Raw genomic sequence first — 12,216 nt, 5'->3', positions numbered from 1 at the left:
GAAATTTTCTTCTAAAGGCTTGTACTTACTTTATCTAATGTCATATCTGGTAGTTCATCTGCAAGTTCACTTGGGGAGCTATTTGCACTGGAATTTGTAACTGTTGGAATTGTAGATTCATAGCCATAGAATGCCAGTAGATCTTCTAGAGGCATATTTCCTTCCTATTCAAGTCAGGATACAGAAATGAACTCAGTAGATGTCACAATACTGAAATGCAGGTTAATTGAGATGCCTTTTAGTTTATACAGCACATTATTAATAGAGCAGAATCAACCAAAGTCAAGTTTTAGACTTTGATTTCATACTATTGTTAGAAAACAGTATGAAATCCTAGTGCTCAATTAATGTATTGACAAAAACAAATCGTTCCAATCAAGCAACTGATCAATAACATCATGTAATATGTAGCTTGTTTCCTTGTAGTTAAGTAACTACTTACCATTTGGTTTATTCTTCATGTTAACTGAAGACCCTATGGAAACCTTGGCTGAACATTGACTAACACCAGCAATATTTATAGACTAATATTCAAACTGCAATTACTCTTTTATATTCTTACAACTGCATTGAATAATTTCTATTAGGTTTTTCCCCAAAAGCCATCTAATGGAAGACTGGATTCTTTCCTTACAGGTAAGAAAACAAGGTTAGTTCTGGATTTGAATCCCAATCCCCCAAGTTCTCCCACTGACAGAACTGCTTGATAAAATCATACACTTTGGCTCCAGTGCTGTCTGCATTGTGACTACCTATGTCATGCCTCACAGTGACTCCCCGTCATTGTTTCCCAGCTAATCCATCCAAGCATGTTCTTCTTAAACACATTTGACTTTAACTACTATTATGTATAGAACAACTTATAATTAGCATTCACAAACTCATGAGCTCATTAATTTGTTAAATATTTTAAGATGTGTGTCTATGTCAATTAAGAGATTTCTTTCTAAAGCTTGATTATTGGCTTATTTTTCCCTCTGAGACAAAGCACAGCCATCACACAGAACATAGTATGGACATGCTATTACAAAGTGTGTCCCTAAGTGGTCACAAAATGAGCTAAGACAGCCACTCACAACACCTACAGAGCTGCTAGCTGTCCATCTGGGCCTACAGGGAATTCCATAAGCTGAGGGTCCCCCAGAATCCTATCCTTTACCTCTGCAGATACGGAACTTAGGCACGGGGCCTGACTGTAAACAGAACTTAGAATAAAGCATATGATAGAATGCTAATTTATACATTTGCTATAAGACACATAAACTTTTCTAATGACTATAATGATCACATCACCTGTGATATCCCTTTAGCTTAGGATTTAAATCAGTGCAAAAATTTGTGGGGAGCACAGGGTTAGCCCAAATTGAATTGAATGATCAAGGTAAGTTCCCCTACACCAAGGAGAAACCTCTACATATTCTTTTCCCAGCCCAAAGAACCCCGAATAACTAGCTTCCAGCTTAGTCCCTCTTCAGCAACATTGCCTTTGGCTCATCTTGCTTGTACTGTAAAAGGTTCATTACAGCTTTTGCCAAACATCTGTCAGTAACATTTCTCTAAACTTCACAGCAGACTCTCCCATACCTCTCCCTCTGGAGCTGGGAAGACTACAGTTTTCAACCTGATGGTCTGTCTTTTTGTTATTTACTGACTTCTAGGTACTTTGTTGAGGTTACTGGCCAGGGATAGAAAAAAATTCCAGAAAAATCCTCACTCTAAAGGAATTCAGTGCTAATGAGAGAAGCAGACAAGTTAACAATTACTATACAATGCAAAGACTCTGATGCCCGAGTCTGGAACTGGTGTAAGAGCACCCACACCCCAGGAAAAGTAATACAGAGTAGGCGCACACAGAACATGAACACTGAGCTAAGTCTCGATAAAAAGAGGCTGTTGACAGATAAAAGCTGTATCTCAGGGTGTGTGTTCCACTATGACTGTGTGTCAGAAGGCCACTGCATCAGACGCTGGTAGGAAACACAGGCCTTGCCTTTCTGTAGCTTAGTCTTGAAGGATTATGGGAATCAAAAATACACAAATATAGAGCAACCAACCACATAAACACAAAGAGCCCTAAGATAAAGACTGGGGGTCCACTTCCATTGGGTAGCAGGGAAAAGACAAAAAGATCTTTAGCTAAGTCTCAAAATCTGGGGCATGGTCAATTCTGTGAAGAGTGTTCCAGTCAAAGGAAAAGAAGCCCATGAAACCAGATGTTTCCCACTAAGCTGAGCAGCTGAAGCTCAGTGAGTAGAATGAAGAGCGAAAGAAGAATGGAAAGAGAGGCAGGAACAGATCACAGACCAGGAAAGAAACCTAGACTTTTATTTCCAAGGCAATGAAAAGCCATTGAGAATAACAAAAAACAGGGCTGGTAAGATGGCTCAACAGGTAAAGGCACTTTCCAACAAGACAACCTAAGTTCAATCCCTAGGACCCACGGGGTGCAAAGAGAGAGCCGACTCTTCCTACACGTTGTCCTCTGACCTCCACATGCACACACACACCCTAAATAAAACATTAAAAAAAATTAAGGAGGACTATTACATTATTTCTTCTTAAAATATTAGAAAGCGGCATGCAGAAAGTTGTGGGTCTGGAAAGGTATGGAAACCATAAGGAGCCTCTTGCTGGCATTGAATAGCGATATAGACATGGAGAGAAATGAATAGATGAGACATAGTCTGAGGTGGAATCAAGTGGGCTATCACATAGGAATGAAAGGAGGAGGAAGCACAACTCTTAAGACTGTTTACTTGAACAAGAGGTGATAACTTTCAGAGAGACAGAAAAGTCCAAAGTAAGAAGAGGTTTTCTGAAGGAATAAAATTGAAGAGATCTACAGAGGATAAAAGTTAAGATTGAGAGAACTATAATCAAGTTAGCCAAGAGCCTGGAGTTCAAAGAATCAGAATGGGCAAAACATAAATCTGGCATGTACATGATGTTTAAAGCCACAGGAACTGAGCTCACCTAGAGGGCAGAGAAAAGAGAGGAGATCTATGCTTTATCAACAACTTTCAGATAAATGACCCTACAGGTAACAGGGTACATCTACAAATATTAAACATGCTTTGCATTTTGGAAATAATGTTCTAGGTAAAGGAAAAGACTGAGAACCTGAACTTAGGAAGAGAATTTTTTGTGTAAAATGTAAGGGGGGGAAAAATCAGTTTCTTGATTCACTTAATAGATGAAATAAAAGTGATTTAAGATTTTAAATAGAGTGCAAGACTTCTGGCTTGAGAAGCTAGATCACTACAGCAGCACTGAGACAGAACCACAAAAACAAATCAGGCTCTAGGGTGATAATAAGAGATTAAGGTAAGAGTTGGCATGGAATTGAGTGAGATCCCCCAGCAAGGGAAAGAGAGTACAAAGACAAAAGGCGAAACTAAGAAGGAAGAACAGCACCAGGTAAGGGAGGAGAACATTGAGTAGGATAGACCTAGTAGAAAGCAGGACTGTATGATGGAAGGAGCATGGGCAGGGGAACCACCAAGGTTTGGGAAATCAAGTGAGATAAAGACAGCAAGAATTCTTACTCTCTGGCAATTAGAAATTATTGGCGACCTTACAATGAAAAGGAAGAGGCCAAGCTAAGAGCTGAAAGGGAGGGGAGAAGCACATCTCTATGAAACTTGGCTAAAAAGGAAAGTGACCAAGAGCAGCACAGGGTAAAGATAATTTCTTCCAAATGTGAGAAATATGAGATTAGTGTTCTATGCAGAATTTTTTGTTGTTGTTGTTTTAAAAAAAGAAGACTAGCTGGGTGTGGTGGTGCATATCTATAATCCATGCACTTGGGAGGCTGATCACAAATTTGAGGCCAACCTGAGCTATACAGCAAGACTCTATCTCAAAACAAACCAAAAAGTAGAATAAACTGAAGGAAAGGGATGGAGTCTAGGGATTAGTGTGGGCTGAGACAGATACTTCCAGGAAATAATATAAAAACTAGGGGAGGAAGGAAGCATGTGGTTCTTGGTAGTCCTTCATAAAAACTACCTTTTTTAATAAAGACACAAACATGATCTTCTGTTGAGGAAGGTGGTGATCATCTTAGTGGAAATCTTATCACTAAGTCAAGAGATGACAACACTGTACAGCCTTCCAGAGGGGTGGGTTCACAACACAAATTACCTGTACTAAAGCTTTATACACCATACTGGTGAAGATGAATCCAGTTGCTGAAGCATTTCACAAATGAACTATCTATCAGAGCCTAGCAATGAAGCATAAAAACTTATTTTTTTCCCCAAAGTTGAATTACTAAACCTCAAGGTCTCCAAGGATCTGTAATGGGTAGCTCAGCTTACGAGTTTGATCTAACATTTCATCCCAGGTACAAGGGTTTTTCTGTCTTTTTCTTGAGCATTTTGTTGAACTTATTTAGTTTTAAGAACACAGTTGAATGCATCCATACTTATAAATAAACTGCTTCATAAGTAGAAGGACATATAGTAGGAAAGCAGAGCATAGATTTAGAGTCAGAAGACACACTAATGCTGACCATTACCTTGGCCAATCCCTTAACCCTTTACACTTCAATTTCCCTATCTATAAAGAAAAATTTTAATCTGATGACCACATGTTAGAAACTAGAATGCACCCTATCAGCAACCACATGTCCATCTATGCTATTTCTTAGTCAATGGCATATTCTACAATCAATAATAAGGGAATAATAAAATTCATGTGATACACCTGATGCATTGCTCAAATGAGACTGTGTGTGATGCGGATCAATTTTAATATCTAAAGTGATATTTCTGATACCTAGCAAAACATTAAGTACATATATAATTTTTAAATACTTTTTTAAAAAAACACCTGAAGTGCCAGGCGTGGTGGTGCACGCCTTTAATGCCAGCACTCAAGGCAGAGGCAGGTGGATCTCTGAGTTCAAGGCCAGTCTGGTCTTCATAGTGAGTTCCAGGACAGCTGGGGTTACAGGGAGACACTGTCTCAAAAAGACCACAAAAAAAAAAAACCAAAAAACAAAAAACTGAGGTTTAGTAGAAAAAGTGATTTTTAAAAAAAAACTTTCTCACTTATTTAAACTATTCTGAATTTTTAAGGAAACTTATACATTAAGGGGAAATTTAATAAAAGTGGGAATAGTAAGAACTTTTTCTTTATTATTTTTATTTTATGTGTATGCGTGTATTGCCTGCATGTAGGTAAGTGCACCCATGTCGTGCAATGCTCACGGAGGTCAGAAGAGGCTGTCAGATCCCCTGGGACTGGGTTATGGACAGTTGTTAGCTGCCACGTGGATGCTGGGATTCAAACATGGGTCTTCTGCAAGAACAACCAGTGAGTGTTCTTAACCACTGAGCCATCTCTCCAGCCCAGTAAGAACTTTTTTTAAAGTTCTAGATTTACATTTAGGACTATTAAATTAAAACCCCAGAAAACAATTATATATAAAAAAAATCTAAATATATGAAGATATGACAAAGCCTTGCTTTGCTATGTATAATAACTAAAATCTAATCATACAATCTATACTGAACAAAGCGATACTAAAATAAAACTGATTTTATATGTCTATTCTTATTTTCCATGTCATATTATAAACCCAAATTTTGTAAGCACTAAAATATAGGTCATATGGTCAACAACTAAATTTATTCATTGTAAGCACAAAAACATTTTTTAAATGAACATTAGCAGCCCATCCCTAAAACTGTTAAAATATACCAACACCTAAATCATGATTTCAATAGTAAAGATTATACAAAATTTCTTCTAAAAGTTCAATGATCCTTATTCTCTATATCTGTTCCTTTTCTTCATTTTCATGTTTCATTAAATATCAATAAAGAATAGAGACAATACATTTAGCCACTTATACTTTACTACAGAAGATCCACAAATCTGAGGAAGTGGTAGCACCTCTTGTTCACTGAACAATGAGAGAAAAATTAGTCTTCTGAGTGGAGACACAGCTCTTAAGTCTTTAGAATACATCTAAAGATCATTGTATTTTGCCAAGAAGCATAACTGTCTAAGTACAGAGATACCGAACACTAGAGGCTACAAAACTATAAATTTTCTAATGTACAAATTCAGTGATGGATCTCATAAAGATATAATTAACCAGCACTTATGTAAAAATTAAAAGAAAAAGGAACTAGGTATTGTTAAGTTACTAACTATGCCCTCCTGTTGATTTGTTCTTGATATATTTTTTTTCTCTTTTGTAATCCAGACTGCCCTCAAATTCATGATCCTCCTGGTCTCTGCCTCCCAAGTGCTAGGAATACAGGTACTGGAGATACTTTTTAAGTGAATACATCTAACTATAATCATGTTGGCTTCATTAACCACATGAATGACAGTGTTTAGAAAATATCAGATTTACTGAAATAAGTTTGACAGCCTAGGCCTTGAAGACTCTGACTCTGTTCCCCTGTGTGTTAACAAGAAGGAATAAATATAATACCCCACCCCTACTTCCCAAAGGTAGTGAGGAAGACAACACGCTTTGTATTCTAAAAAAAATCCCCAACACAAAAGGTGTGAGAACTCAAGAGGATTAATAGTATTCAGCATTATTTGAAGGCTTTTGTTACTGTGAGCTGATTAGAAATTTTCAAATGAGGCTAATTTACAGATAAGTCTAATCCTACAGCTTTTCAAGGTGACCCCTACCGAGGGAGGTCTTTCGCTACAGTCCTAGTATAAATGCAGGTTTAAAATATAGTTCATTTGAATTTATATTGACTTCAGGCTTAAAAAGTTATGAACCACACTTAATCCAGCCAACTTTTTAAAAGACAACTGGAGGGTAAAGAATGGAATATTACCAATTTACATTTGAAAATGTATTCTACCCAATATAAGTTATTTGAAGAAAAAAGGTTTCTCCTTGTATCTACTACAGTATTAAGTTAAACTCAAGTTATGACCTTCAGTAGAACAGTATGACATAATGAAAGATGGAGAAACAAGATTCAGGACGGAGCTGAGAGCCTACAGTTCTTTATAATTCAGTCTTCTCATCTGCAAAATAACTGTATATACTTAATTCACTGTGCTAGTATAAACTTAAAATTAGGCTAACAGAAATTAAAATAAAACAAAAATGGACTGATGAGTCTACTCTCAAAATAATAAGGAAATCAGTGACATTTTAGATGCATAAAATGTTTTTATTTCAGGTAGATTCCAAAATAATGTACACTAGAACTTCAAAGTCTCTTTACCAAAAGGTTGTGTTGTAGGATGCTAAAATAAATCCTTTACCTTTTCTAAGTCTTCAATTTCAGAACTGAAGTTTTTACCCTCATCCATCATTTCCTCCTCTTCAAGGGTTCTTTCATCATCATAGTCATGGACCAACATCTCAGCAGTGGGGTCAAAATCATGATCTTCAGAAGACAAAGACCCAACTGCAAAGAAACAAACTGAATTACTTTACACATTCACAACGCTATTTACAAAAGAAAATAAAAATTTGTGTTCTTCTGCCAGTTCCTTTTGATATTTATGTGATATTTTATTAAATGAATTTACTATATACTTTATGGGCTATAAAGTAAGACTATATGGTCTTGAAAAGATATCTAAATCAGCAAAAGAAAAAGGCAGAGTAATTTAGAAACACTTTTACAAGGACTTCAGAGCATAGAAAAAAACCCTAAAATAGCAACAAAGCGATTTAAATGTTGGGTCTTAAGAAAACAGCAAACTGATATAGCAATGCAGGGGATGTAGCAAAGTGGCAGACTGCCTAGCATACATAAGGCCCTAGGTTCAATCCTCAGTATGGCAACAATCAATCAAAAGAACAAAAAAACACATGGCAAAATGTCAGAAGAACTAAACTTCCTCCTCGGGGCATGGCAGAACATGCCTTTAAATCCCAGCATTCCAGAGGCAGAGGCAGGTGGATCTCTGTGAGTTCAAGGCCAGCCTGGTCTACACAGCGAGTGAGTTCCAGGCCAGCTGAGGCCACAGGGAGCCCCTGTCTCAAAAAGACAAAAAACAAAAAAACAAAAAAACAACAAAAAAAACAAAACAAACAAACAAAAAAAACTTCCATGAATGGGAGACTTCCCAAGAAAGGCTAATATACTAGAGTTAACATTTCAAAACAAAGTATTAATTTTACATAAATTGTAACCCTAAAGACACAAAACTCAATAAAAATTTGTTTCATAGGAAACAAAACTTTCTGTGAAGCAGTTATATAACAATTTAGCTTTTTAAAAGCACTAAATCACTATATTCATATATCAAGAGTATTTCAAACCCCCCTACCCTAATCAAACAGAGAGGCATTAAACTGTGAATCTGTTTCACTTTGGGTTGCTAAAAAATGCTTGGGAAAAGAAAGAGTACACAAAGTTGTCAGAAAAAAGTGATGGGGAGATACGGGAGATGTTGGAGGGGAGGGAGTGGGCGTGGATTTGATCAAAACACCTTATATGCATGTATGAAATTCTCAATAAATTTTTAAAAATGCTTGGGATTATGTGAAGGCAATACAGAAAATCCTATCTGAAGGTTTTATAAGGTATACCCCATTTCATGTTGCTATTGTCAATTCAAACTCATTTATAAAATTATATTACCATTTAATATGAAATCAACAGGTTACTAAAAATAAATCAGTCCCAAGAGAATGAAATAGAATTTATGAGAAACAGTGTTTTCTCCAGGTGTTTTTACTCTATTATCTAATTCAATTAAGCCAGTGATGCTCAGGGCTGGGAAAGAAAGTGAATCAAAATCTGATGGTACAGGAACAAGTAGATGGAAGGATATTCAACATAAAAATCTGATGTATTTTTAGACAAGCTATTTCAATATTTTAAATTTTCAAACATTCAAGCACCATGTGAGATCATTATCAAAACAGTAAACAAGGTCAATTTTTTTTTCATGATGGAGAAACTCCAGCTGCAATTCCATGTTTCTGAGTTCAGACAACTCTAATCATTAGTCTCCCAAATAATTCAATTTCTATGAAACTTATTCATCCCAAGGTTTACATTGTGCCGTTATTTCATTAAAGCTGAGAAACAGTTTGCTCATTTTTGTTAAAGTAGGTGTGGCTCAACTTACTTTCAAAGAAAAAGATGAATATGTATTAACTAGCTCAAAATCAGAACACCCACCATTACACATTACACATTTTCTTTCTTGAGAAACTCCTGGAAACATCTACTGTACGCCAAAATGTCAGGGATGAAACAGAAGGGCCTGGAGGTCTACTCCTAGCTTTATTCTTGACTCCTGAGACCTGATATGAGCCTAGTCATTCAAAATTTTTGGGTCTAGCTCACAGTTAACACGGGATTAACTGAAATGAGCAATTCCTTACAGTTCTAAAATTCTCTTTAAAAGTTCACTAATTCTCTACCTGATGACTTTATATCCATGCTCAGATGCCAAGGAGCTCAGAAAGTAACTGACTGAGACTAGTAATAATCAGATATATAGAGATTAGAAATACATGTGCATCTTAGTGTCAATTGTATTGAAAATGAATTTTTCTGTATGAAACTGTGTATTTTAATAGTGAAATGGATATCTTTTTTAAAGTTTAAAACCTCATTTAATTTTATGTCTTACAGGGTTTATGCTGAGTACAATACTGTAAAACATTAATTAAACTGTAAACCTAAAACTTTATAGCCAATTTTGAAAGAGATCCATCTTAGCTCAGGAAATTGTTATTCAATGTGTCAATACTGTTGTAATGAAATGTTTCTTCTAATTATATGTTTATTAAATAAATAATTTTTAAAAAAATTAAAAATTAAAAAATTGATTAATTCATTAGAAACAAGTTGCAAGCATCCATCTGCTTAGATGTTAAAGCCACACTGCCTTTTGGCTTTTTAACTTTTTTTTTAATGCAGATGATGACACATTATCATTATGTAAGACATTATCATTCTAATGTCTCACACTGTTAACATAAATATTCGTTCCCTTAACTTGCCTCAAAATAGAAAAAAAAAAGTTGATGTTCAGATAAAGACAGCTATTTAAAAATAATCACAAATTCCTTTCACATGATACTGATCAATTATAACACCTTAAATGATAACCAAGTAAGTCTCTGAAAGTTAACTAAAGTGGTTTGTTCACTCTAAAGCAGCTTGTAATGCATTACTTTAAAAAAGATACTTTTCTGTCAGCAGTTTTGTAACAAGGCTGTTTTCTTTCAACATGCATGTAAAATAAGTCTTAGGAGGAGCTGGGAATGTCGCTCAGTGGCCGAGAACATGCCTATCACATGTTAAGTCCTCTATACAGAAAAGAAAAAAAGACTTGGACACTCATCCACACTCTGCTACAAACTTGGTGGTTCTCAGCAAAATAATTTGTCTGCTCCACTGAAAAGAAGGTAGATTACTTCAGAGGTGCTTTTACTGGAGTCTTTGAAATGAGAAAAAGGAAGCTAGGAGGAGGAGAAAATGAAGGCATCTTTATATTTTGGCAGATGGGTAAAGATCCCACAAACCCCACACTGTGTGTAATTACACCTATGTGTAGATTCCAGAACTCTCCTTTTATCAGATCCTGAAAGGGGGCTCTGATCTCTGTACTAGTAAGTTAAGGTTCTCTCAGCTCAAAAATAATGTATCAACACTTCTCTGGGTAAAACTTGGAAAATGTAGGGTTGTTGCTGATAGTCTTACTATATCTTAAAAATTTCTTATGTAACTTTAACTCAGTTTTCAATTTAAATACAATACAGGCATTTCTTAAGAGACAAAAGGAAGATGGGAGTTATAATTAATAATCTAAGTGGCCCCCAAGTTCTGACAAATTAAAAGAACAATTTCTCGAAGAAAAGAAAATTACAACCTAAACTGCTAAAACTTGTGGAAAGCAAATGATTTGGGATTCAGTTTCTAACTTCGAGGGGGGAAAAAAATCCCAAGATGTGTGAGAATTAAAGATGCATTACTTTAAAAAAGGCACTTGTCAGCAGCTTTGTAACAAGGCTGTTTTCTTTCAACATGCACGTAAAATAACAGTATAACCCTTCCTTCCTCTAACAGCTTAATTACCAAATGCACATGGGAACCCTTAAGATCCAATGATGAAAAACTTGCAGAATGAATTTGTGTGTGCCGAATCCTTTAGCAAGAGATCTTTGCGCCCGCGATTACCCTTGAGGGACCCAACGAAGAGGTAGGAAAACAGAACAAACCTGGGCTCGAACTTCCAAAAGAAGCCTAGAAGAGAGAAAAGAAAACTGTGAGGTTCAATCACGCAGCTAGAAAAGAGGCAGCGCAGGCAACAGGGCGCAGAGGGGGCGGAGCCGAGCGCTCCAAAGCAGCTGCCAAAAAGTGCAAAGACATAGCTTCGCTCCACTCGCTCCCAGCCCCTTTCGGGCCCCCTCTTGGCTGCCTCGCCTTCCTCTCCAAGTCCCTACTGTACAATCTCGCAGACCCGGGACGAAGGCCGGAGTCCAAACAGGCAACTCCAAGCCACCGTTTGGAACTCAGCAAGTTACAAAGCCGGGAAGCCCAAGCCCAGCTAGTCAGTTCGCAGCATCAGTCCCAGGTCCCTGGCATCCCGGTGTCCCCCACCTCCCACCTTGCTCTCCGCCCGCCGCGGAGCAACTCATCGAAACGCAACACCTTTTCCTGGAAGGGATTCGCCCTCAGAGACCAATTCTGCTCTTTGGGGCGCGGGAGCCCCAACTCTGGGGTTCGTCCACTGCCCCAAGCCTGGGCCAGCTCGAACCGGACACTCGTCCCCAAGCCAAAGGAGAGCCCCCACAACACTCTGGAGGCCGGAGCCGCAGCCCCCAGGGTACGGGTCGAGCCGGTTTCTCCCGGGGTGGGCGGGCGGTCCCCGGCCCGCCAGCTCGGCTGGGGCCCAGCTCGCTCCTGCCCCGGGGCTCCCGTCGCGCCGCCCCCTCCCCCAGCTCCCCGTCCAGGAGGAGAGGGCCCGGCTCGCCCGGCCCGCCCTGCTCCCCTCGTCCGACCCCGGGGCGAGAGAGGCTCTCTCGGCGCTCTGCCGGGGAGGGCGTCGAAGTCGGGTCCTTTTCTGCGCCCCGGGGCCGCCGCACCCCCTCGGCTGCGGGGCAGCGAGTCCCGCTCTTCTCCCGCAGCGCCCGGCGGCCGAGCATCCTGCTCGCCTGGGCGCCCGGGCCAAGTGCGGCTTGCGGCCCGCCCCGGCCAGCTCACTCGTCCGCCGGGGCAGTGGCGCAGCCCGCTCCCCGCGCTGCAGTCCGGC

The 12,216-nt window shown here is 38.7% G+C and overlaps 1 protein-coding gene across 3 annotated transcripts in view; it reads right to left on the bottom strand.

The window, feature by feature from the left end:
- Mier3 (MIER family member 3) overlaps nucleotides 1–12,216 on the bottom strand; it is a 31,151-nt gene that overhangs the window by 18,451 nt on the left and 484 nt on the right. For 2 of the 3 annotated variants that reach the window (XM_008840378.3, XM_017799954.2), the window contains exons 2-4: nucleotides 11,183–11,207; nucleotides 7,255–7,400; nucleotides 30–164 (exon numbers count right to left, since the gene is read on the bottom strand). In XM_008840378.3, the coding sequence (XP_008838600.1) occupies nucleotides 30–164; nucleotides 7,255–7,400; nucleotides 11,183–11,207 (306 nt within the window). The other variant, XM_029567056.1, reaches the window with a different exon arrangement.

Source organism: Nannospalax galili, unplaced genomic scaffold, assembly GCF_000622305.1.
Source record: "Nannospalax galili isolate Female #2095 unplaced genomic scaffold, S.galili_v1.0 scaffold339, whole genome shotgun sequence".
Lineage (NCBI taxonomy): Eukaryota > Metazoa > Chordata > Mammalia > Rodentia > Spalacidae > Nannospalax > Nannospalax galili.
The sequence above is the reverse complement of the archived record's forward strand: the minus strand, read 5'-3'. Positions and strand labels throughout refer to the sequence as shown.